At 39.0% G+C, this 27,648-nt stretch overlaps 3 protein-coding genes across 3 annotated transcripts; all 3 read left to right on the top strand.

The window, feature by feature from the left end:
* The first annotated feature begins 9,992 nt into the window (after positions 1-9,992).
* On the top strand, positions 9,993-12,282 carry LOC309510522 (perforin-1-like). Its single transcript, XM_082185335.1, has 3 exons — positions 9,993-10,073; positions 10,268-10,788; positions 10,905-12,282. Exons 1-3 carry the CDS (start codon positions 10,071-10,073, stop codon positions 12,109-12,111), a joined length of 1,731 nt encoding a protein of 576 aa, XP_082041461.1. The 5' UTR covers positions 9,993-10,070; the 3' UTR covers positions 12,112-12,282.
* A 1,895-nt stretch (positions 12,283-14,177) lies between these two features.
* On the top strand, positions 14,178-18,360 carry thap7 (THAP domain containing 7). Its single transcript, XM_082185341.1, has 5 exons — positions 14,178-14,260; positions 15,043-15,122; positions 15,651-15,806; positions 15,941-16,069; positions 16,624-18,360. Exons 2-5 carry the CDS (start codon positions 15,043-15,045, stop codon positions 18,152-18,154), a joined length of 1,896 nt encoding a protein of 631 aa, XP_082041467.1. The 5' UTR covers positions 14,178-14,260; the 3' UTR covers positions 18,155-18,360.
* A 2,110-nt stretch (positions 18,361-20,470) lies between these two features.
* Positions 20,471-22,391, top strand: LOC309510651 (ras-related and estrogen-regulated growth inhibitor-like protein). The gene is made up of 4 exons (XM_082185516.1): positions 20,471-20,655; positions 20,737-20,790; positions 20,893-20,969; positions 21,386-22,391. The coding sequence occupies exons 1-4, from the start codon at positions 20,541-20,543 to the stop codon at positions 21,800-21,802; spliced, it is 663 nt and encodes a 220-aa protein (XP_082041642.1). The 5' UTR covers positions 20,471-20,540; the 3' UTR covers positions 21,803-22,391.
* The last annotated feature ends 5,257 nt before the right edge of the window (positions 22,392-27,648 follow it).

Raw genomic sequence — 27,648 nt, forward strand, 5'->3', positions numbered from 1 at the left:
AAGTGTTTGGGTTTTTTGGCAATGTTGTGTAATATGGCACATGCAACAATGTCACAGGCCCTGTCAGGTGTGCAACCCTCAGACTTATCAGACACTGAAATCTTCCCTTTAAGTTCATTTCATTGTGTGCCCTTGTCCTGGCTAGAGCTGCATTGTAACTGGTTTGGGTCAGGGAATGGGGCCATAAAACACCTGTCTGCAGGCAGGAACATGTCATAATCACCTATGAAAAATTGCAGTTCTGTTAGGATCAGCATAAGTGTATGTAATACAGTGAGGTTGATATTTAATTGTGGAACTTTCCTTACCACTTTCAATAAATGTGAATGCTTAAGTAATGCACAGATCCTGGCCATTTTGCTTTCACATTTGTGATATGGAAGATTTTAGTCAACTGCCTTTTTTTTTAATTTGATATAATATTACTAATCTGGAATATTAAGAATCACAATAGTAACTTAGATGTCGCCTTAAAGACATTCGTTCCAATGAACTGCCGTGGACAAGGCGACATCTAGTGTGTATATATCTATGCACCAGTCTGCGTACACGTCAGATCAGATCACTTGGACATGGCTGCGTATAAGTGGTAAAAACGATATAAATACTGTTCGTTTTCTCACACAAACTGCTCGTTTCGTGTCTTAGGCCATCAATGTGTACTTACGATGGGGAATTGTTTAATTTGGACGACGGGGAATTGTTTTAATTTGGACGACGGGGAATTGTTTTAATTTGGACTCTGTGCATGCTCTTTGAGACAAGTGACCATAGACCTGCATTATATGACTGACAGACAAGAACGGTTTGACCTAAATATATCAAAATTGAAACTACTGCGGAAAAAAAGACACCTACATCTTGGATGCACTTGAGGTAAGCTAAAACATACCAAAAATTAATTTCAAAGTGAACTATCCCTTTAATTCTAGTAATCCGCATACAAACTTATACTGCCCATTTATTATGGATGGTTCATTATCTCTCTCAGGAAAGCAGGGAAATTTGAAGCCGATTACGATCTTGCGAGATACTGGTTCGGTTCAATCTTTTATTGTGGAAAGTGCACTAGATTTCTCAGAAAAGTCGTATTGCGGATCAAGCGTGTTAATCCGTGGCATTGAGCTTGGCTGTGTTAAAGTTCCCCTGCACTCCGTTTACCTTCAATCTGATTTGTTCACAGGAATTGTAAGTTTGGGAGTACGTGCTCAGCTTCTGATAGAAGGAGTAGGTCTGATATTAGGCAATGATATTGCTGGTGGTAAGGTGTTTCCTCAGCCCATTGTTGTGGACAAGCCAGATGTGTCTGGGTTTTGTGAACAGCTTGATGTAGGCCAACAGTTTCCTTCTGTTTTTACTGCCTGTGCGGTAACCCGTGCTCAGACTAAAAAGTTTGATGTTTAGATGTGTCTGAAACATGCATGACTGATAAAGTTGATAGAAATGAAAGTATGCAGGATGTTTCTCCTAATGTGTGTGTTTCTGACCAGGATGTTGCAGTCCAGTTGGAGTCTATGCTTGGGGCCGGAAAAGAACAGCTGGCAGCTGCACAGAAAGCTGACCCGTCTCTAGTCAGGTGTCTCGCTGAGGCTGTACAAAAAGATGAAGTAGTAGATAAAGATGTGGCTTATGTTTGGGAGGATGGAGTGCTTATGCGTAAGTGGTCCCCATCAGAGAAGGATCTGAGCTGGAAGACTGTGTTTCAAGTAGTGGTCCCTCAGAATTATCGTGGACAGATTTTGTGTTTAGCTCATGATCATGCTCTCTCTGGTCATCTCGGAGTAATCAAGAATTTCAGTCGCATCCTTCGCTATTTTTTTTTGGCCTGGCTTGAAAAAAAGCGGTTTCAGAGTACTGTCGATCGTGTCATGTGTGCCAGCTAGCTGGTAAACCTAATCAGGGAATTCCTAGTGCTCCTCTTCATCCTATTCCAATTGTGTCGGATCCATTTGAGAGAATTATTATTGATTGCGTCGGTCCATTACCCAAGACTAAGTTTGGTTATCAGTATTTGCTGACTCTAATGTGTGCTGCTACTCGGTACCCCGAGGCGATTCCTATGCGTACCATTAGAGCTAAGAATTTGACTAAAGAACTGGTCAAATTTTTCTCCACATTTGGTATTCCCAGAGTTATACAGTCAGATCAAGGTACAAATTTTACCTCCAAACTGTTTTCTCAGGTTCTGGACTGTTTGTCTGTAAAGCATAAACTTTCTAGTGCCTATCACCCAGAGTCACAGGGAGCACTAGAACGCTTTCATCAGACCTTGAAAAGCATGTTGCGTATGTACTGTTTTGAAACTGGGAAAGATTGGGATGAGGGCGTTCCCTTGGTCATGTTTGCTGTACGAGAAACCGTTCAGGAATCCTTAGGTTTTAGTCCTGCCGAATTAGTGTTCGGGCACACTATGCGGGGCCCGTTAAAACTGTTTCGTGAACAGTTGCTGGCAGAGACAACCCCCCAAACGAGCGTACTTGAGTTTGTGAATTCCTTCAGAGAACGCCTACAACAAGCTCGTGAAGTGGCACTTTCGGAGTTGGGCCGCACTCAAATTAAAATGAAGACCCGCTTTGATAAAAAGAGTGTTTATCGAAGTTTTCAGGAAGGTGATTTGGTGCTTGTCTTCCTTCCTCTTCCAGGGTCCCCATTGCAGGCAAAGTTCTCGGGTCAAAGGTATCATGTGCTCTGTTGGACAATTCGAAGCTTTTAGTAGACTTAAAGTCCCATTTGAGTTACTTGAGTGAAGCGTGTCAAAGTGATGTTGTTACGCTTATTAAAAAGTTCCCTGCTCTTTTTTTCTGATGTGCCTAGTCAAACCACAGTGTTGGAACATGATATTGATGTGGGTGATTGCTCTCCTATCAAGCAAAATTCCTATCGTGTAAACCCCATCAAGAGAGAAATAATGCAAGAAGAGTCTGCATACTTGTTAGAACACGGTTTTGCTGTGCCAAGTTCCAGTCCATGGAGCTCACCCTGTCTGTTGGTGCCTAAATCAGATGGAAAAATTTCGATTTTGCACAGATTACCGCAAGGTAAATTCCATCACGAAACCTGATTCCTATCCTTTACCAAGGATGGATGATTGTATTGACCGGGTTGGCGCTGCAAAGTTTGTGACTAAGCTCGACCTGTTAAAAGGTTACTGGCAGGTACCTTTGACCGCCAGGGCTTCAGAAATCTCTGCCTTTGTTACGCCTGATCACTTCCTGCAGTACAAGAGGATGGCTTTTGGGATGCGAAATGCACCCGCCACTTTCCAACGCCTAATGAGAATAGTGCTGGCTGGGGTAGAAAACTGTGAGGCATACCTGGATGACATTGTCGTTTATTCATCTGACTGGGAACAGCATCTAACAAGTCTGTATACAGTTTTTCATCGACTAAGTAATGCATCTCTTACATTGAATCTTGCCAAATGTGAGTTCGGTAAAGCGGTCGTGACATATCTTGGGAAATGTGTGGGTCAAGGACAGGTGCGTCCCGTCAATGTTAAAATTGAGTGCATAATTGACTTTCCAGCTCCCAAAACGAAACGAGAGTTGCGTCGTTTCTTGGGAATGACGGGATACTACCGTGCTTTTTGCAAGAACTTTGCTGAAGTTGCGTCACCCCTTACTAACTTACTGAGTCAATCCAACGTTTTTGAGTGGAGTTCAGAGTGTCAGTCAGCATTTGATGCTGTTAAAACGTTGTTGTGTAGTGCCCCAGTTCTATCAGCTCCGGATTTTTCACGACCATTTAAATTGGAAGTTGATGCGAGTTGAGGTGGGAGCAGGAGCAGTCCTTATTCAGGAGGATGATACAGGAATTGATCACCCAGTATCTTATTTTTCAAGGAAATTTACAAAATCGCAGCAACATTATAGTACAATCGAAAAAGAGGCTCTTGCGCTGTTGCTTGCACTTCAGCATTTCGAAATTTATCTTGATGCTTGTAATGTCCCTATCCTGGTGTATACGGACCATAATCCCCTGGTTTTTCTGTTCCGAATGTCGAATTCAAATCAAAGACTGATGCGCTGGTCTCTTTTGATACAAGGTTTTAATATGGAAATTCGGCACAAGAAGGGATGTGAGAATGTGTTTGCTGATGCCTTGTCACGTGCACCATGTAACCTTGAGGATTAAGAATTGTTTTGTGATTACAAATAATTTGTAATTTTAAGGGTGGGGCTGTTACGGTTGTGATGCTTTTGTTGTTGTTCCTGTTGTCTCCTTCTCCTCCTTTAGGATTGGTCCTGGACTTAATGAGAAGCCGTTGGTGGTTGGAACAGGGAAAGAGGCCTGGACTATAAAGAGCCCTGGAATTCCTCTGGAGGGAGCTCTGTTTTTCTTTGCCTGCACTTTGTTGTACTGTGTGTTTGACCTGTGAATGTGTAACACGGTCGCTGTGTCCCAAAGTGAAGGCTGCATCCTTCGAAGGCCGTATTTGAAGGCCGGATGGCTGTATTTGAAGGCCGATTGCGTCACCGCGGCGTGACGAAGGACGTCCCAATTCAAAGGCTGCATCCTTGGAAGGTCGCATTTGAAGGCCGATTGCGTCACCGCGGCTCGATGAAGGCTGTCCCAATTCAATTCTCCATCCTTCGAAGGCCGTATTCGAAGGCCGGTTGCGTCATTGCGCCGCGATGAAGGCTTCCCTGATTCAAAAGCGACGCCAAATGCACCCTTCGTTTCCCCGTGAAAAGAAGGATACATAAATGGACACTTAGCGGCCTATTCTACCCCATAAGTCATTGCGCGCCGTTGACGACAGCATTTATTTATTTATTTTTAAAGGCGGCCGAGACTAGAGATCGGTGGTGGACAGCAAATTCACATTTAAATGTAAGTATTATGTTTTAATTTACTCAAATAGCTAGCGAAACCAGAGTTACAATTTCTTATAAACTTCTTCGTCACCATTGCGTGGCTACATTTATCAGGTAGTTTTAGGCAAAACTTGTGGTAATAACGTTATTAGTTTAACGACCTATTTGTAATATTTGCACTTGTGTATTATAAGAAATCACTCACCCAATAAAGCCCCAAATAATAAGAAAAGCAGTAGATAAGGCAATGGGGTTTCACTTTTATGTGTTTTTGTAGTGCTGTCATGCTATGTGGTTTTAACCAAATTTTAGTATACAGAAATATGATTTTGATGTGTCATATTTTGCAGTGTTAACAATGCACTTAAGATTGCTCCTCTGTGTTAAGTACCCTTTTCTGCTTTTTTAGAACAATTCAGGAAAAAATGGGTTTATATATATATATATATATATATATATATATATATATATATATATATATATATATATATATATATAAAGAAAAGTAATACACACATCTTTGCTGAAATGTATTGTCCTGTTGTTGTTAACAAGCCATGGTTCATTTGCTCTGCCTTTAGGTTTGCAAGTGTCCTGGGACAGGAGAGGGTGTGAGTTGGAAACCCACTGCTGAAACTTGGCCCTGGTTTGTCCTCATGGATGAGGTGTTGGGACAGAGGCATTGCACCAACCCCCCTGTCCTCATCGCCTCAATCCCTGAGGGCCGAGTTCAGTAGTGGGTGCCCACGGTGAGGAGGAGCCAGGGGCAGCACCACCAGTAGAACCAGCAGGAGCACCAGCACGAAGGCGGCGAGACAGGACGGGTTTTTGAACTTGATCAGAGAAGAAATGCAACTACAGAGGGAGGCAGAGGCGAGGAGTGCACAGAAAAGAAGGGAGAGGATGGACAGGCTGTTTTCTCTTCTTGAGAGAATGATTGAAAAATGTTCTACATATTCTTGTTTAACTTTTTTCACTTTTATTTTTTAAAAGAAAAATTATGTACATTTATTTTTATGCTACTTTAATTGTGTAAATAAAAGAGAATGAATTGTTCTGGACATTGTTTATTTTTGTAATGACAGTAATACTTTCTGCATGAAACAAATTCTATACCTTTTTATTTTTTCAAATAAAATTGGTAAATGAAAATCCTTTGTTCTATAGGCTACATTAAAGCACTTTTTCCAACTATTTACAAAATACGTTAAACATATCAAAATCAACATAAACATTTAATTTTACAATACATAAAATAAGAAAAAAATGATGTAGTCTCTATTGAGCTGAGCTGCTGGACCGGGATGGGCTGCCCCTAAGGCCTCCTGCTGGTGGGACGTCATCTGGGATTGTCTCCAGAGTGTTTGAGTGCATATTTCCACTATCCACTAAGTTGTCTACCAACAGGTTTGCAGGGCTGATTCAATCGACGGCTTTCTGAAAAAAGTACTTTTAATAACTACTGCATTTATATTAGGCTACTACTGCATTACTGCGTATATGTTGCATTTTACTTCTGTATATTTTCAATATACAGTAATATCTGGTTGTTACATTATATACTTTTGTGTAGTTTAATGTAATCATATTGTGATGTGAGGAAAAAAGTACTTCAGGTTACTTCACATTTGTAAGTGAATACTTAACGAAATATGCAGTTCCGAAAATTAAAGTAACAAAATTAGTCACAATATTAACAAATTGTTGCTCACTACAGCAGCGTCCCATATCAAAGGGCGCATCTGACGCGCTCGGACCAGTCTAGCCTACGAAGGATTGTTCTTGTCGCCTGGCAACTGTGACAGCTGCCAATGACGAGCGCGAGAAATACTGGACTTTTTATATTCAATTGGGTTTTGTATTCAAACAGGGCTAAACCGAAAATACATAACCTAGCAGCGCCGGGGCTAAAACATCCTCACCATGTCCTCAAGTAAAATATAAAACATAAAAATGACAATAGCCAATTCTGGCTCCATAGCTGTTTACTCAGTTATCAAAATGAATGATCAGGGGTGCGTTTCCCGAAAGCATCGTTGGCCAACTATGGTCGCAAGTTCATCGCAATGTCCATTGAACTCTATTGGTAACGACGGAACTTGCGACCATAGTTGGCCAACGATGCTTTCGGGAAACGCACCCCAGGATAGTAGCTGTCCTCTCGCACTGTTGCTTGGCGCCAGGAGCGGTGATCGGGAACACCTGGCTGCGCAATTAGGAAATCCTAGGAAGGCTACATGGAGCGTCCTTCAGAGGACGCATAGGCTGCATCCTTGAAGTCTGCGTCCTTCGAAGGATGCAGCCTTCAACATTGGGACACAGCTTAAGTCTGCTGTACTCTTTCTGTGTAGAGTTAACCCTTTCACACGTAAGTTTAAAATATTCTGGCTGACCCCCCAGCGTGAGTTTTTCAAGGCGACCGTTATTTAGAATGTGTCACTTTATGGTTTCCATGGTGACGCGTCATTGCTTGTCACGTGACACACCGCAGCAACAACAGAGCTGAATGAATGACGATCTGCTTTTATGTCATTTTTCCTTTTTTATTCAAAATATTCACAAATTTGTTAGATATGACATGAAATATCTGATATTCCGATTGTCAAATATATGCAAGTGGAAGTATTTTGTTGTTTAAACACCTTTATAACGATCGCGTTAGTTCAGCTGTATTCGCGATGGGCGCCGCCATCTTAGTTTGTGCCGCAGACGCAGTTCAGAGAACCGGATCTGTTGGATTTACAACACGTGAATTCATCCACTTCTCCCGAAATACATAAAACAAGTAAGTGGCAGGTGAACTGGGAGAAGAATAGTGTAAACTTTAAAGTTACTTACACAATGTGTATCTGATGAATAAAACTAATGGAAAGGATTATTATTGCCTCTTCCTTTGACATCAGTGTGTATTTTATAAACTCTAAATGTATTGTTTATTTAGTACTTATATGTCTGAAACCTAAAATAAACATTATGTGGTTGAAAACACTGAAAAGTTGTGATATATGACAGCTCTGAGCGCGTCTGTCTCTGGCTCAGCGCCAGCCAACGCGGGAAAGCCCATTTGAATTTAGCAGTTGATCACGTCATGTACTGACCGTTCTAATCACACCGGTGTGATCGTACGCTCCAGGGACCAGCCTAGACTGATCACACCGGTGTGATCGTACGTGCGAAAGGGTTAACAGAGTGCTGTTAGCCACCTAATTCTTGGTGACATGTTTTTAGAAACCTCAATGCTTTTGATTACATCTGTTACATCCCAGCTACATGACTTTGAGAAGCCGTAGGGGGTGAGTGCCTCGTTTTCTTTGTAAGCCACAAGGCCTTCACTTTTCTCCTGTTTACTGGATAGTTAAGGAGATAGGGTACTTTTTTGTATATTTTGTTTCTTTTATTTGTGATCAATAGGGAAGTTAGCTTTCTTGTGGGAAAGTTAGTTTCTGTTTGTTTGTTATTTTGGCATTAGCTCACCCCTGAAGATTTTGCTTCATATATTGCTTTGTTTGATTTATTTGATTTACTCAAGACACTTTGTAAACTCTGAGATACCATATTCTGAAAACAATCAAGAGAGCAAGAAACATACATACATACCTACATACATTTTCAATGGAGGGACAGAAAGCTCTCGGACTAAATCTAAAATATCTTAAACTGTGTTCCGAAGATGAACGGAGGTCTTACGGGCTTGTAACGACATGAGGGTGAGTCATTAATGACATAATTTTCATTTTTGGGTGAACTAACCCTTTAACATTAGTTAATGGCCTGACTGTGACATAACATGAACAAACAATTAAAAGTTGTATTATTATTATTAACTAAGATTAACAAATAGGCCTACAGTAGCCTAACAAATGTTTTGCTCATGATTAGTTAATGTTAGTTAAAGCTGCCGTCGGCAACATTTTTTTTGATCATATTCAGTGAAATTAACACAATCCGACAGAACAACATAAATAAGATGGTTTTAGAAAAAAACCCGAGCTTCTAACTCCACCTGGAGCGTGTTATTTGTTTTGCAAAAATCCACCGCTCCCGGATCATCGGGTCCAATCAGCGCAGGGGGGTGTGAGATCTGACTGTCAATCACAGGTCGTGCACACGTCACAGATCCCCCCTCACTCGTGCACGTTAATATCACATGCACACGCCACTCCTGAAGTTCGCCTGGAGATTGCATGAAGCGTGATGGCGGAGAGAAAATCTACTAACAAGCTTCCAATTCCTCGGTTATTGCTATCTATGGATAGATTAGCCAGAGCAGCCTACCTCCGAGTCCATGGTGTTGATAGATGCTGAAGAGACGGACGCGTTCACAGAAAATCAGGTACACACGCACAGTGACGCACTGACGAGCACGACCTCGATGGGAGGGTGCTCGCTGGTAGTGGGGAGGGGCATGAGAGTTGTAAACATTCAAAATTTTGGCTAATCGACCCAATCTGCCAGACTTGCCGACTGCAGCTTTAATATGAATAATAAACAAATCAACCTTATTGTAAAGTGTATTATGAAATCAAAGATATAAATTCCTTACAATTTAGAGTTGGACATGGACTTACAATTTCCTTTCACTAGATGTATTTCCCCAAGCTAATAACACTTGCATGGCCTTTGATAAAAACGAATGACATTGTCAGACTCAGAATGCGGCTGAAATCAAGTTATACTTTCATTATTGTTAAACATAACTCACATGCTGCCGCAACTTTTATTGTCATGATTCCTGTCTTGTGTTCCCCTTGTCTTGTGTGGATTTTTGTTATTTCCTGTCCTGTGCCATGTTTTGTAGTCCTTTGTAGTTTTTCTTGTTTATTAGTCTCCCCAGGTGTTTCTGATTAACCACGCCCCCTTGTTATCTTGTTTAGCTTGTTTGCCTGTATATTTAAACCTCTGTGCTTCAGTTGTTGTTTGTCGGTCGTTGTAGCTATTTCCATGTTCCAATGTTCCTCCAATATTCCAATGTTGGATTTCCTGATTGTTTCATTAAAGTAGTGCTTGCATGTGGATTCTCTCTCCGCTTCGTTCCTGCCGCAACATTACAGTGACAAGCTAAACAAGATAACAAGGGGGCGTGGTTAATCAGAAACACCTGCATGGTTAACCAGAAACACCCCACCCCCACCCCCACCCCACACACACCACCCGCAGTGCACGCCACTGCCTTTGACAAGTCTACATAAGCATCATATAAAATGAGCAGACAACATATTTCAGATTCATTTGATCAGCTCACCCGTGAATTTAATGGTAAAGAAAACTGAAAAATGTATCGCATAAATCATATTATGATTTAAAAGAAACCATTATTATTGTTATACATATGTTTATAATGTTTAATGATAGCAATATTGTTAATATGATCAATTTTATGATGACATTATCATTATGTACAATATAATAATTTGACATAAATGTTGACATTTTCTTATCTCACTATACAGATGATGGGGCAGTTCCAGATTTACCTTGTTGTTTTCTGGGCATTGCTTCTCATGACCACTTCTGGAGAGGATGACATAGGTGCACCAAAAGAGTGTGAGGATGCTCCCTTTGTTCCAGGGCACAATCTTGCTGGAGAGGGATTTGATGTTGTGACCATGGAGCGAAAAGGATCTTACGTGATCGACACGGAGAAATGGGATTTAGGAAACGGCAAATGTAAATTGTGCAAAAACAATTACATGAATGGAATAAAACAGAAGCTACCAGCAGCAGTTGTGTTCTGGAGGACCTTGCCAAAGTGTTCAATGAAAGTCTCCAGTCAGATCTTTGAATCAAGTGAATCACTGGTCAATGATTCATCATCAGCGCTCTCAGTCAGCTGGAAAATTGGTTTAGATAAGAAGGCTGCTGGAGCTACAGTCGTAGGCACTCATTCCAGGGAAGCGAAATTTGCAATGAAAAAATCAAAAGAAGACAAATACAGTTTCACCAAACATGAAGTTGCATGCAGCTTTTACGGGTGAGAGAGTTGGGTTGCTTTTCCTCATAGAATGACAAAAAAGAATTTAACTTTAAATGTAATCTTCTACCTCTTTGGTCCCACTGAATTCAAGTTTGTTTACTGTTTCTTTACAGATATCATCTAGCTGAAAAGCCTCCTCTTCATGCAGAGTTTCTTGAAGCAATTAAATCACTCCCTGCATCCTACGATCCAGACGCCTACCGCAACCTGATCACCACATATGGCACTCACTTTACCACAGGTGTCAAGTTAGGGGGGAAAATGAAAGCCATAACAGCCATCAAAACATGTCAGGCAACAGTGAGTGGGCTTACAGACACTGCAGTGAAAGACTGTTTGGATGTAGAAGCCTCTGGTTTATACAAAGGAACAACTGTGAAGGCAGAGAACAATATGTGTAAAGAACTGAAAAAGAAGATGGGCACAAATCAAAAGTTCAGCACTATGTTCAACGAGCGTCAGACAGAGATTATCGGAGGAAACATAAATGGAGAACATCTGCTTTTTTCTGGTTCATCACACCCAAATACCCTTAAGACCTGGCTTGAGTCTTTGAAGAGCCTCCCTGACATTGTGCACTACTCTCTGAAACCCCTCCATTTCTTACTGAGTGAAAAAAACCCTGCCAGGAAAGGACTGAAGAGAGCTGTTGAAGAATACATAATTAAAAATGCCCTCGTGAAGGTTTGCTCAGAGTCTTGCAAGATTGGCAGGAAGTGCAGTGCAAGAGACCGATGTGCTTGTGTTTGTGAAAGTAGTCAAATTATAAAGTCTAACTGTTGTCCACCTGAAAAAGGACTTGCCACCCTAAAAGTCTACAGCCTTAAAGCCAATGGTCTGTATGGAGACGTGACTTCTCAAACAGATGGTTTTGTAAACGTAGAATATAACACAGAAATGAGACGTACTGCGACTATTGATAATAATGACAATCCACGTTGGCAAGAAAAATTTGAGTTTGTTCCTATTAAGTTTAGCATGGCCAGTAGACTAACTTTTAAAGTGTATGATGCAGACAGCTACTGGAACACCGACCTCCTTGGTGAATGCTCTTTTGAACTTAGAAGTGGAGTTGAAAATAAAGTTTGTGTTTTTAAATATGGCACCTTCTTTTTTACCTATGAAGTGAAGTGTGCTCCCAGTCTAAATGGCCCACAGTGTAATGAACACAAATCTTCTCCAATGGCTTCCCCTCTGGCTGACATTTTCAGCTCAAGAAATGGTGTTCTGGTTAAAGACATGCCCAGACTTGAATTAGCTCACAATAACTCAAATAAGTTAAACTTCAAGAGTACTCATGGAAAGCTATTTTTGCTGTGACCTGCATCTTGAATCCATCCTTGCATGAAAAATAGCCTTCATATAGCCTAACAGCACTTTCATCTGCGATAGAAAATAAGTGTATTAGTATAATTTGCTTAGTTCTTCTTCCATTGCTTTTCTTCTTTTTTTCCCCCTGTGTTTTTGCATTAAAAAGCATTTTTAAAGACAGATGTGGGTGTTTGTGTTCTTTTGGGTTTATTATTGTAAACTTGCAAAATGTAATAGCAACTTACAGTGCACTCACTACAGGTAGTGCTGGTCCTTCCCTAAATGTTTCATATATATATATATATATATATATATATAGTACTATACAATCATATTTTCATTATCACGGTTCACATTTGCAGGCAGAGAGAAATAGGTTGAATTTGAATTCACCTCTTGTACATCGCTAGTATGCTATTTTGAATTCAACCATAGACTTTTTTTCACTGTCGGTTGCAATAAGTTCTAATATACCTCAGTATGATCACTACAGTATATGTAGGACCTAAATTGTGCTCCTTAAATCACGAAATTCTAGCTTCATCCATCAGAAAAACTGAAATACTATTCAATTCATATTTTTGCTTATGCACATATATTAAAACTGCAGGGTTTCCTGTGTATTTCTAAGAAGGCCTATTGATGTGATACATTTAAGTGTCTGTGGTTTTTAAGTATGTTTCTGAGCTTCAGCATTTCACACATCAGCTGAGCTGAGCTGAAATCCATTCAGCAACCTCTCTGTATCATGCACACCACTTTAAGACTTAGGCTAAACTAGCACAATGCTTTAGTTTGTTTGTTTGTTTGTTTGTTTGTTTGTTTGTTTGATTGTTTTTTTGTTTTTTTGTTTTTTTTTGGGGGGGGGGGGGGGGGGGGTGTTCTAAGTACTAAGAAATGCAAACAAGCGAATATATGTGAGAATCAATAGCCACACACCTGTGCACGTTTATTAGAGACTGTTGGCATTTGAAAATAAGTCTCACAAAAGATTCACCATCACTGAATGTACTGGCAATAGTTCCACAATACCACCTACAAATCACTGGAATATTTTACATTTTGTAATAAGTAAATAAAAGGGCTGCCAACTCTCACGCATTGAGCGTGAGACTCATGCAATTGACACTTTTCACACGCTCTCACGCCACACATCCATTTTCTGACGCACAGAAAAATTGCAGATTATCAGCTCTTAGATTCCGTCAATTTTATTACGAAATTCAGACAAAAATACGTTTGGCGCTTGTAAATGTGACGTGACAGATCGCTGAGCGCCTCAGTTCAAGTGCACGTGAACCGATCATCTGTTACTTTTTTATTTAAAGATGCAGTACAATTTACCAAAAGTATACATAATATCGACCAATTAGTGTTTTTCAACCACGGAAAGAGGTCAATATATAATAGCAGGAGAACAATTATGTCACATAACCTTACATTTACCTCAGGAAAGCCATTTAATGACCATAGGATGTTAATTGAATAGAAAAAATAGCTAGAGAGGAGATTTTGCTGAGCACTACAGTATATTACATATTTATTATATTTTTACTTATGTCATTAAATAATTGTTATTATAACAAAAACTGCATTATATTTAATTTCATTTGTTATTTTTAACCTTTAATAATACCAGCAGATTGGTTCCCTATGTTTACAGCATTAGGTGAGATTTTTTATTTATTTATTTATTTATTTTAATTTAAAATAAACATGTATCCAAAGTAGTCAATATTGAATCAAAATCGGAATTAAATCACAAGAATGGAATTGAAATCTTGAAATTTTTGTCAAGCAATAATAAAAACTGTATCCTACCAGTCATTGTACAATGTAAACATTGTAACATGTCACTAAACTTCATAAAATTCTATTTAGTTACCAAATGTTTTGATTTGGTAACTAATCAATTGTTGTGGTTAATGCAAGCATAGTTAGTCTATTTCTGTAGTTACAAAATAACATTTTAAAACAATTCCAAATTAACATGCCAATAAGCAAATAGCAGCGTTGCCCCTTCAAAAGGCAAATTTACGTCCTATCGCAACGTCAAAGTAATACATAGCTGTGATTGGCTGCTGCCGAAAGGCGGGTCTAATCTACAGCGCCTAGGAAGAAGAAGACGGCCATCTGCGTGAGGTCGCAGGCCTTTGTGGTGAGTTTAAAGGATGATCTTAAAAACAGAAATTGCTGAGAATATTCTTTGCTAGAAAAGCAGCCCGCATTTCTATTCAGTAGCCTGGGTTTATATTGTTTTCAAATGAGCAACATGTCAGCTGCTGACTTAAGTATCGGCTGTTTTAGCAGCATGCTATGTAGTTACCTAAAAAGACGACACTGCAGCCTCAAACACATCACATACGTGAGCTGACATCAAGTCACATCGATACGAGCGATCTGTCGCCGATAGTCGGCTGCTTGAAAAACTGCTACAACAGAACAGTTTACGATATAGGGCCTTTTACCACCATATGAACTGGCATGCAATTTTAAGTAATTCAAAACAGGAAAACGTGTTAATTCTGAAAATCTAAAATAAATAATAAAATGACTGATGAATATATATGATGCATGCAGAATAGAATTTTTAATTTATGTAGTTTTTCCTTATTAATTCATTATTATTATTGGTGTTATCTTTATTATTATACTTATGTTCATTTAGTTTTATTGTATTTTAACTTGTATTCTGATTATGATTTTGTGTTATTTTTTTATTTATTTTTTTCAATTTACATTTTACCACATCTTATTGACAGGTGGTTGTAACATTTGATAAGTTACATCTGATCTCATTTAATTAAATCTAATCTAATTTTATCAGATAATTAAAAGCCATTAGGTAAATGTGTGTGATTAAAAAAAGTTAAAAAGAGTAAAAAATAGGAGTTTTTTTTGTTTGTTTTTTATGTTTTTTTGTTTTTGTTTTTCCCCTAGATGCCCAGACACTGCTCTGCTGTAGGTTGCAAGTCAAGAGACACAAAAGACGTCCGGAAATCTGGAATCACTTTTCACAGGTGCATATAAATGTTTCCAAATCAGTAGTGGCCATGTTGAAAAACTGACTGAATATTTTATTATTTGCATTCAGACCTTTTTCTTACTGCTGTTCATGACCCTAACAGAACAGACCTGTGACCAACAAGTTGAGAAACAGCTGAACAACTACTGTATAACATGTTTATATTTACACTGACACAGGTGGTTTGATTTTGATTAAGCATTAAAAAAAAAAGATTTTAATTAATGACAATTACAATAGAAAGTGTATGTGATCTACAGTCTAATAGTTTGAGAACTGCCAACATTTTGGTCAGCTCAAGAGAAACTATAATGATTAATATCTGCCCTCTAGTGATCAGTTCACTGAACTACATGGGCTTGTTAATAATAATTTGCATTGGTCTCAACTTATTGTCAATATTCTTGTTTTGTCTGTTGAAAAAGAGTGTAAAAGAATAAAATATGTGTCAGCTGCAGTTGCTCAAGGGGGTAATTAAATGATATTAACTTGTCAATATTGTTTATGATGTTACATTTTCCAGGTTGCCAAAGAAGGGAAACCCTCGCCGCACAACTTGGATTATCAACTCTCATCGCAAAGGCCCTGAGGGAAAAGGCCAGTGGGACCCCCAGAGTGGTTTCATCTATTTCTGTTCTAAACACTTCTCCCCTGATAGCTTTGAACTCTCTGGAGTCAGGTCTGCTGCTTATCAGACTCGTAACTTTTCATAGAAGCAATGACCAAAAAAACTTTACGTTTAATTCTGCTGTTAAAAATACAATATATTTAGAAGATTAGAAAATAATGTTGATGCCTCTTTTTTTTTTTTAGTGGCTATCGCAGACTGAAGGATGATGCGATTCCCACTGTATTTGAAATTCAGCCTCATGAAAGAGGCACTGCTGGGAAATGTGCAACAAAACGGAGAGGCAGACCTCGAAATGTGGATAAACGTATCAGGTATCTTACCTAAAGCTGCAAAAAAAAAAACTATTTTTATTGTGCTATAGTGAACTCTGACCCTATGTATGACGTAGGACGTTGGAGTAGCGTAAGCTTAGGTGAGAGTAGACACCTCTCGCGGTTCAAACAAATAGGGCTGGGTAACAAATTAAGCTACCCTGACATTTCTCTTTAAAAATTCTCCTTTTAGACTTCTAATTCGTGACTGGTGTTTTGTTTTGCTCTATCCTATGCGCTTCTGCGTTCATCGAAACATCACTTTACCAGAAGCCAGTGATTATAGTTTTTAAAGTTATAAATATGAATAATTTTCTTACAAAAACGCACGTTTTTAATATGTACTGCATTACAGGTACTTGATTTTAACTGTAATGTGTTATTCGATATTAAATGTAATAAATTGCTACTTCATCATTACAAATGTGTAGTTACAAAAAAAACTGTAATATTGTTAAATATTTTTTTCTTTCAGGATTCTTTGATGAATAGAAAGTTCAAAAGACAATAGAATTATAAAAATTACATCTAAAGCTGTGCTTAATTTTTTTCAGTGTCAAGAACTCCAATGATAATGAAGGATCAGAAAGCCATGAGATCTTCAACAATGAGACTGTGGTGCAAAAAGTAGCAGATAATGAGTGTGAAAAAGGCGAAGGGGAGGATAAGCATGGGCAGCCTTCATCTGAGGCTCCTCAAACTTCTGAAGAGACATTATTAGATGAACAACCTCCTGACCCCTCTTCTCCTCAACCTTCTCCACGTCCACCTTCTCCATCCTGTTATATGAAGCGTCTCCCCCCACCTCCAGGCTTTTACTTGCCGAAAGAGCACAACTACGCTCAGTTGTGCCCTCTAGTGTGGCGAAAGCGCTATGACAAAGCAATCGACAGCTTGGAAAAAGCGTTGCGTCTTCTGAGTGCCGCCCGCCGGCGGGAGAACCGCCTACGCCACGCACTGCTGCGCCTCAGAGAGAACCGACTTAGGAGTACCCTATCTCGCTCACGAGACGGGGTGAAAGGGAAGGAGGCCCGAGGAGGTAGGTTTTCAAGCTGGGCTGCTCAAAAGGGACAAGGGACGAAAGGGGAGAGAGGTTGCAATCTTGAGGGATTGGAGGAGAGTGCAAATGAAGGCGCAACTGATGAAATAGATCTTCTCGCTGAGGGATGGAACGGACAGGGACAGACGAGGGCAAAAGTCACAGCGGAAGAAGAAGAAGGGTGCTGTTTTTATTGCGGAAGGGACAATGAAGGAAACAAAATAAGTGGGTACAAAGATTCAACTGTAGGACCTGATGAGGTTCAAGGATCTCAGGCAAGACATAAACCTAAGAGAATCCAGGAAGTCAAAAGGAAAGCAAAGGTGCTCAAAGAACAAAAGCCGGAGAACTCTAGGACTGATGTGGCACCTGTGGAGCAACAAAGCTACTACTTATATTACTGTGAGAGCGCAGAGAATGAGGACACAATGCAGATGGTCACCATGGAATTGCAACCGCATCAATTGAACACCGAGGAGGAAGCATCTCTTGAGCTCCACGATAATGTAGAAGCAATCCAGGAACTCGCTCTACTTCATCCACAGACTGACATGCACACTGCGCCTGGACCTATTCAATACTCGGCAACAATACAGGAAACTTCTTCACCATTCCAGCTACAGCAAATCCAATTGCTTCAGCCGCATCAACAACTTCTTCTCACTGACCCCGCCACAAAGGAAAAGAGCGAAATGGAAATCGAGCAGGGAGAGGGACAGCAGTTTTTCTGGGTACAGGAAAAGACTGATGATCATGTCCTACTGATGCCAGTTGTTACTGAAACAGGGGAAAGGAACAGAGTCGACGTTGAGACTGTGCAGCCTCAGGCCATATTGGATAGATTTCATTCAAAGGTCACCGAAGAAAGGGATGGAGTGACTGTGAAGTGTGATTCCATGATACTGACATCTACGGGGTGGGAAAACGGACAGCTCACACACCAGTCGGACCTGAGGCACACAGCAGTGGGGGGAGATGTCAGGGAGAGACTGAAGGAACATTTAGAGGGATTTCAGCTTCAGCTTAGCAGCGAGTTTATTGACTGATACGTCTCTCTTGTTATATTACTATCCAATGGTTTTATTCTCCACTTACAGAACATGCACAGATTCTTCAGTTGACTTTGGCTAAGATGTATGAAAGACATCAGCATCATTTTCATATGTTGGCAGAATATTGATTAATAGACATTTAATACAGCGGTATTTTAATTGGAAAGTCATAATTCAATAAAACTCTTTGGCTACTAAAATGTGTATGTTGGGCAATGTTTAGTAATTGGATTCAATAATACAGATAAAAAAAAATTTCCTGACATTGACTGTGTTCAAAAAGGCCAAAATTACAGTTAAAAGCTGAAATAACTTGGGAACTAATTTGAATTCAGGTTTGAAACCTACTCCATTATTCTTCCCAGTCTATACTGTATACATTCATAGTACCCTGAACATCCATTATGTAGTAGGTTTTGAAACAATTGTTTGTTCCCTCAACTATAATGATCAAGTTTTTCTTTCATGAAGAATAGGAAAAATAAATGATTTTTTTTTAATTTTCTGTTTGTCAAAACATCCTAAAAAAAAATGTACAGCAGCACAACTATTTTCAACATTGATAATAAGATTTTTTTCTTGAGCACCAAATCCGCATCAAATTGGAATAATATTTCACAATATTAATGTTCTTTTCACTCTGTTTTGATCAAATAAATACAGCATTGGTGAGCATGAGAGACTTGAATCTTACCAATCCTAAACTTTTCAATGGTAACGTAAACATCTTATAGGGAATATTGATAATGTCACCTTTGGCCTATAATAAGGCAGACTTAATTTTCAGGTTAGTGATAAAGTAAAAAGCCTACCTAATTTTGTTCTTCAATTCACAAAGCAAGAGAGGGGCTGGTTTGACTTGTGCGATTAAAAAAATCTAGTTTTTTCTATCATTCAATTTACATGTTTTTTCTGCTGGTAGTTTTTTAACAATTGAAGTTCCATTATTTTGCAATGTGTTTGTTACTTTCTCACTCAGATACTGAGCATTTACAAATTACCTCAAATTATAAAACCCACAACCACTCGGGGATCTTCTCTCTCTGCCCAGGTCAACATCTCAGCACCCAGTGAAAAAATGAAAATCTCAGTTAAACAGTATTAGGCTGTAGTCCAAACAATCTGATGATATATGATAGGCCTTTTTTTAGTTGAGTTGTTTGATGTGGAGTAGGCTTGATTCTGTTTTCTTCAGAATTCTGTGAATACTGTCCATCCACAGATGCTGAATAAAGGAAATAAAGCATGTCTATTTCACTGAAGGCGCATATTGCACGTAGGACATAGTGACCGTAAAGTCAATTTAAATGTAACAATGGACAATATTACCATAATGGTCCCTATTACCATAATGTGAATTTCCTCTCATTAAAACTCAAACACTCACTTGCAGTATAGGCTAATGTATTTTAGACCAATTTAGATCTATTTGTTCTGTTTGCAGCCATTTCTAAAATGTGCTTGATTCCCAGTCATTTGTTAATGTGACCACCAGGAGGCTATACCCAGTATTGTGCTTCTAACTGAAGTAGACATTTTCGCATACACCACTTGGCGTCGCTCTTTAATAATTATCAGTATGTTGATGTAAAAAAAAAAAAAAAAAAAACGATGACAGCATTCATAGTATGCTTACAGCAATGAGGTTTAGAACAGGATCTGAACAATATAATTTAAAGAAAATTGTCATTTAACGGTTAATGAAGGCCGTGGCAGCTTCTCAAGGCAAGCTGAATAACTGCTTATTGTCATGAAAAAGCGTTTGCCATGGCAGATCAAGAAGGGCTATATGTCTGTGTTGTATTGCTAATTTAATGTAGTCGTAATTAGTTGCTAAAGATCATCTCATTTAGAAGCATTTGCAATTCATAGCCCTTCGCTGGATTGGTGTCATGCCTTGACAAGAGCCTCAGTTGCACTTACAATGTTGCTGAAATATGATGAACCCTGAGTTATAATTATAATAATTTATATTAGTCACCAGTCAATGTAGCCTATTATTGTTGATATTTAAAATAAAAAAAAATATATAAAAAATTAAAACTTGCCGTCCGCTTCATGCATATTTTATCATAGACAGTATTTTATAGCCTATTGCTTACTTCACAATGATACATTCGATACAAATTTCTGTTTTGCTTTTTATTTATCTTAAATACTGAACTTATAAAAATAATGTTTTCCTGTGTTGTGCGTAGAGAAAATGTATTATACTAAATTACAGCCAAACACAACAGACGCTCTTCGCTCTGATTGGTCAGGCTTGAGAGGAAGCCCCGCCCAGGCATATTGAGGCTATTTAACCACGCATCTAGTGCGCTTCGGTACGCTCAACACCTGCACACTGTAGGACTCTACCGACAGCCTGTACTACCTACCAATGGTTGTTCAAGTGAAATCACGCATTCGCTACAGCAGCAAAACAATGGAAGGCAACCAGCAGAAAGTGGAGGCCAACATTTTGTTACTTGGAGCTGAGAACGTTGGAAAATCTGGTAAGTTCTGCAGCAACCTTGCCTGTACCTTAATTTACAGTCTGAATTACAGCTCTAACAATCTCTGTTTATTCTTCACAGCCCTCACCGTGCGCTTTCTAACGAGGCGGTTCATTGGAGAATATGGAGATATAGGTAAATAGCTTAATGATTATCACTCTCTTGTCTTGATCCCCATTGTAATTTGCTGTAAAATACCCTTCGCTTTACTTAACTTTTTTTCTTTTTCTTTTACAGAATCAATATACAGCCATACTGACAAGATCGACGGGCGTGATATTTGTTTCAACATATGGGACTCGCTTTGCCATCAGGTAAGCATCTTTTTGCTAATTCCAATGATTGAAAGTTTTTTGCACGGCAGTAGTATGGCAAGCCACGCTAACATTTATTCCTTAAAACTACTATCTATCTAGAAATACAGTTTATTAAATAAATCAATTGCAACTATAAGTTGGGATGTATATGTGTACTAGCATCTAAAAAAAAAATACTAGCCTAATAAATGAATACAGTTAAATAAATCAATTGCAACTATCATTTGGGATACATATATGTGTACTAGCATCTAAAAAAAAATACTAGCCTAATAAATGACTAAATAGAAAACTAGCTTTTGGGGATAGTAACTAAGTACCTATTGAATAGTTGCTGATAAAGCTGAAATCTGTACCATCAACAATTGGAGTACATAAGTGAATAGAATTAATGGATAAATCTCTTATTTCAGAATGGAGAGGAGTCAGGATACATTAGTGACAGACAGCTGCAATGGACGGATGGCTATATCCTTGTTTACAGCATCTGTGACCGTGCCAGCTTCGATGTGGTGCAGCAACAAGTGCAGTGCATACGACAAGCCAAGCAAAAACTGGCCAGCACAGCTCAGATCATCATTGTGGGGAATAAGAGAGACCTCCAGCACCGACGCACAGTGTCAAGTGAGGAGGGCCGGCTGCTGGCGCTCTCGGCGGACTGTGGGTTTTTTGAGGTCTCTGCTGCTGAGACGTACCACGGAGTGCTGATGGTGTTTCACGAACTGTTTGAGCTCATCCGAGAGGCAAGGGCACTCAAGAAGGGCACCGCAGGCTTCAAGGGTATCGTGAGGAGCATGTCGGCCGTATTTGGAAGGAAGAGGACTGAATAGTTTCACATTTCCCCTTTAAAGCGGTGGAAGAATCATGGAAAATCCCTTTATGAAATCCATATTGGAACAAAGACTGATTATTGATCTCAACTGGATTTTTGCAAGTTGACAATCTTAGGGGCCATTCACACTGTGTTCCGTCTGTGCTGTTTTTGGTTGGCCTGCGTATGGACAGACATCTTTGGCCATTATGTTGCAGTTTTTTTGCCACCTCACACCATGAGCATCACTTAAGTCAAGTTAAAAGTAGTTCAACAACAAAAAAAATTCTCTAGACCCCTCATGTTTTATTGCTTCGTTCTGTTTTTGAATGAAGAAACGTGTGAAAGGCCCCAAATTCCTGAATGTTCTAAGAATGTTCAAGTTAGATTTAAGAATACTAATAGTATTAGGTCTCATTGCTCACTCTGTTTGTTTTTATATATCTATATCTGACAGTTCTCTCCTTGTACTTCAATCGTTTTTTACTGTAGCTAATAAGTGCAATTGTTGGCTCAATGCTTCTTAGGCCCTATGCAATTAAATAAGACGGGTTGTAAAATGTGGCCTCCAACACACGATACATGAATATTGTGACAATGTAGCATTTTTTTATTATTTTGTGTGTGAAAATATTCAGATTATTTAAGTTGTTTTGTTTCTAAGTCCATGGATAATGGTCAAATAAAGTGCTAAAATCTGAAGAATTTTTACAGCCATATAAATTGATGTGAAACTGAATTAATTATTTCAAAATTATGCCCACTTTTACCATGGTTGATCCTCAACTGTTTTGAGTATAATGTATTTTTAAAGTCCTATCAGTTTCATTCGATACATTGGTGTTGCTAACTGTCAAACACACAGATGATTGTATATATTGCAAATGTAAAACCATATGCTGATATTGTTTTATAATAAAACATGACAAATATTTGAATTATGTTGCCTTTTTAGGTATAGTTACAACACAGTGTGCTGTTCCATTAAATAAGCATGATAATGCATCTTGTCAAATGTAATACCAATAGCAGTAATGCAGTTTGTATATGTCTTAAACTGGCGATTTGCCTCGTTGCTTCCAGCTAATAACTCTGATTCTAGTCACTATTCAGACTACTGACAATTACATTCATAATATATTATTTCAAGATTGTGGTGCTGGACAATGTCTGTGCTCAGTGGATAATTGGCTACAGCACACACATTTCAGATGTTACTGGATTCACTGTATCCACAAAGTTGGCAAGCAAAAATCCTGGAAACCGGACCTTGTGATTGAAATGTGTTTAGAACCGAATTGTTAACAGGGAGCAACCTAGTAGACTAAATAAGGACTGACACTCAATCTGCTTGCAAAGACCACATGCTGTCAGTTTTATTCATATTAATATTTACGCTTACTAAAGCTGACCTATTGTGCACTGTATTTTTCTCACCTGTTAAATACGTTTTTTGTAAGATCTAGATCATCACACATTATGTGTATGACTTAGGGTATAAAATTAAGGATTAAAGAAATGAAACTACGAAAATTAAATTACACTGAAAGCCGAAATCGAACGACTCATTACATGTGTTTCCTCGTACCCCTTCAGTCTTAAACCCTAAACACGAATAAGTTACCATGCTCAGTCAATCTTAATCTTAGTTCTGTGAAGTCACTTCCTCTTACTGAAGCACTTCTGTAAATCTACCCATTTTTCCCTTGTGTAAATAAAGAGGTAATCTTCCTGGCCCCATATTGGAAGTAAAGCTGTTGTGTCCCAAGTTCAGACACCTGAGCATCACATGTTCATTCATTCACATGTAAGCAAGCTTGGAGCGGATCAGATCACATGTATGGCCCATTGCTGGCACTTATGTGCATGGGATTCTGTACATGACTTTACTGTTCCTACACAAAAATATGACTAATCAACACATGATACACATGGTAATGACACCAAAAATTAGTGCAATGAAAATGTGTATCATATAAACCAGACTGTGGCCAATATATTGACTCTTACATATATATATATATATGAAACCTAAAGCATAAACAGTACTTATGCACGTTTTCCACATTTCAAAGGCTTCGAGGAGGCAAAAAGAACCAATTTGCTTGTCCACGCTTTAGAAAAAACAATTCGTAATAGTGAATTAGAGTATGACTATATTGAAGAAAAGGGAAAAGAAAGAAAAGTGGGAAAAAAAGATTGAGAAAGAGAAAGGGGCAGCTGGGTCTTTCTGACATTGCCCCCCTCTAGGCAAGTGGGCGCTTTGCGGGGGAGCTGACTGAGACTGTGAAAGCTGTTGCTATGAGCACCACAATAACCCTCGTCAGTGATAATGACATCACTAACACAGACGTGTCTCCGTCCATAGTACGCCTAGTGACACACCAGCCTGAATTCCTCCTACAACCATGTGTACGCTAACGTTTACACACAAGCATACGCATGAATATTCACAGTGTGCCATGGGGCATCATTTTCTGGCATATTTTATCATGCTTTCACAGCAGAGGCAACAATAATAGGGTCTTTCTCAGGAAATGGTGCCATTTTTTAAACATTTTCTCATTTCATTTGAAAAGGTTACCTTTTGAGCTTTCAGGAAATCATATTTTCCCACCTAAAGCACAAAATGCCAGGGCTGTAAGCATCATAAACATTGGGAGTCCACATCTGGGTCTTTTTTCCCCATCAGCATTGTTAAACTATTACATCTGATCCAAAATATGTGGCAAGAAATTAAAATCCATCAAATCTTTAAATGCATCTTATAGATCGAATTATTAACAATTCATCCATGCGTATGTTTCCTTTTAAAAAAAAATCCTTGTAATTTTTAATAAAAATGTCATTCCTTCTGGTGAAGCAATAGACTTCTCTTTGGTGACATATGCAGTGGTTTAGTCCACTTAAAACTTCCACAAACGACTGCAACCATCAACATTTTGTTTTCAGTAATCCGTTACACTCAGGTGTATATCACAATACAAAAGAAAACAGAAGAAAACTTCCGGTTCATTTTTAAAACCTTTACCTACCTTAAAGAACACCATTATTTCAGCCCCATCTCAGTGTGTTTGGAATTCACCTTCTTAAAAGGAGAATATATAACAGTAAATGCTGATCATATTAGCCTTTTACTAAATCACGCATTATAACTGGAAAAAATGTTTTGTAACTCATGAATTTTCTTATTCAAAACTCTTTTCGCTAAACTTCTTACAATGTTTTGGACTGATAATGTCAGTGCACTTTCATAGCCTGCGTTCATGTTTTGGCATTTAAACTGATAAAATCTCTAAAATCTCTCTCTCTAACGTAGAAAAGCCCCGATATCAAGGCCATGTCTGCATCCTCATTTGCCCTTATGCGAGATAAAAACATCTCAAGGTTCCCGACCATGGAGGCAGGGGAACAATGAAGATTGTCTCTTCAACTCTATCTGTCTGTCTCTCTCTCTCTCACTTTGTCCTTTTGCTGCTCTCCCTAATTTCATTTTAAGAGATAAAGAGTGCCTTCGGGCTTTTGGTGGTCTAGTACCTCAGCGCACGGTGAAGTGTGTGAGGTGAATCAGGGACAGGAGGGATTGTGGGAACAGACAGGCTCTGAACACTGTGTACGGATGAAGAACACGAAGTCAAGGGCTCTTCAGGAAGGAAGAGTGCTTGAATCAAGCACAACTGCTACTGCGTATGTAGAGTTAGAGCTTGTCCCCATTTATCTGAGGAAGATCCAGGGTGTGTACACACTTGTAGTTCGGTTCTCTTGGTTCTTTTGGTCCGGACCAAAAAGCGTATTTTTAACACCAAACCTAAAGATAGATAACAAAAAATTTATTTTATGACATTTATTTTGCGATGGAATTTACCAAACATCCAAAACATTGCTGTGTGCTGGGCTAAATAAGCTTGTTGTTTGTGTGTAAATATGATAATATTTTTACCAGCTTATAAAATGTGTAAAGGAGCTTATAAAATGTCAAAACAGCACCAGGAATTCCTCCGTTGCACATCTGAAAATCTGCTGCAAGAAGATGGGGGTTCTGACACCTGTACCGAACTGTAATGAGCAACATCTATGACAAGATAAACCAGGTATTCTTCAGCATTCTGTCCTTTTTAGGGTCGCATCTTGTAACATCATGCTCTGTTTTTAGTTTGTTTAGATGTCTTCCCTTCATGTTGCATTCATATTTCAGTCAAACCGCACCTGAGTTCGCTTGGAAACTTACTAAGAGCCCCTGAAAATGTGGAACTCTGTCCATTTGTTTAGTGCATGCCAGGGTTCAGATGACAGTGAACCGCACTAACAGAGCAGTCGCAGCAGAGTGTGTTTTAATCGAACCAAACCTCACTCTGATCTTCATCATATGGTACGATCTGAATAAACATCATTGCATGAACATCTAAAATGCTAAATTAACAATAAATAAACAATGCACAATGTACAATAGTTTATTTGTATAAATCGCATCAAACTTGTCCTAGAATAGCTCTGACACAATGAGCAGAGATTATACTAAGATTATGATTTGGTGGTTTCAGGGAAGATGGGCTGAAGAAATTGTCATGCTCATATTAACTACAACAGAAGGATGTAGAAAAGATGTGTGCAGTACATATATTGGATTTGAAAGGTTTGATTTAATAAGAGGGATGAGATGGGAGAGTAATTTGCGTGATGGCATTACAATGAGGCCTGATTACCGGATATTGTGCTTCACTGTAAAATGTCTTAACTAATGCTGATGTCGGCTCTCCATCTTATTCCACTCTTCGCTCCTGCTCTCCTGTCTTCTAATCAGACTCTCCTGCAATCCATTTCAGCTCATTATGGACTATATAAACTCCTGTGCATTACAAGTCTCACCATGGACTAGTGTGACTGCACTGCTCCCTTGCATTATTTACCTGAAGTGTATCCTACTTTGTGTGCTGTAGGAGCATAACCTGTGGATAACCTACCTTCAGCTGAAAAGAGGAAGACTAGTCTCTAGAAACGACTTGTGCATAATTTCCTTTATAGGCTAATGAATAAGCAAATTAGGATGTGTTTTAAATGTCAACTTGCCTGGAGGAGAGATGAGGGGATGGCATTCATTTTGCTTTTTGGGTGCTTCTAAGAAAAAGGTTTTACAGATTTGCTCTCTCAAAAAATTACACCCTTGCAAGATTGCATGAACTAAGATTTTAACTATTTATACAGTATATATTAAGTATTATTACATATCAAGTATTAAGTGACATGCGAAGGCCAAGTATGGTAACCCATTTTGCTGTGGCGCTCTGGGAGCGATTGGTGGTTTGGTGCCTTGCTCAAGGGCAAGTATTGAATAATATCTGCCGGTATTGAGGATTAAACCTGCAACCTTCGAGTTACCATTCTGACACTCTAACCATATATATATATATACACTGAACAAAATTATAAACGCAACACTTTTGTTTTTGCCCCCATTTTTCATGAGCTGAACTCAAAGATCTAAGACTTTTTCTATGTACACAAAAAGTCTCTCAAATATTGTTCACAAATCTGTCTAAATCTGTGTTAGTGAGCACTTCTCCTTTGCCGAGATAATCCATCCACCGCACAGGTGTGGCATATCAAGATGCTGATTAGACATTATGATTATCGCACAGGTGTGCCTTAGGCTGGCCACAATAAAAGGCCACTCTAAAATGTGCAGTTTTACTATATTGGGGGGGGGGGGGTGGGTGTTGCTTGTGGCCTGTGGAATGTTGGTCCACTCCTCTTCAATGGCTGTGCAAAGTTGCTGGATATTGGCAGGACCTGGAACACGCTGTCGTATATGCCGATCCAGAGCATCCCAAACATGCTCAGTGGGTGACATTATATATATATATATAT

This window comes from Leuciscus leuciscus (assembly GCF_965113295.1).
Source record: "Leuciscus leuciscus genome assembly, chromosome: 12".
In the NCBI taxonomy this organism is placed as follows: Eukaryota; Metazoa; Chordata; class Actinopteri; order Cypriniformes; family Leuciscidae; genus Leuciscus; species Leuciscus leuciscus.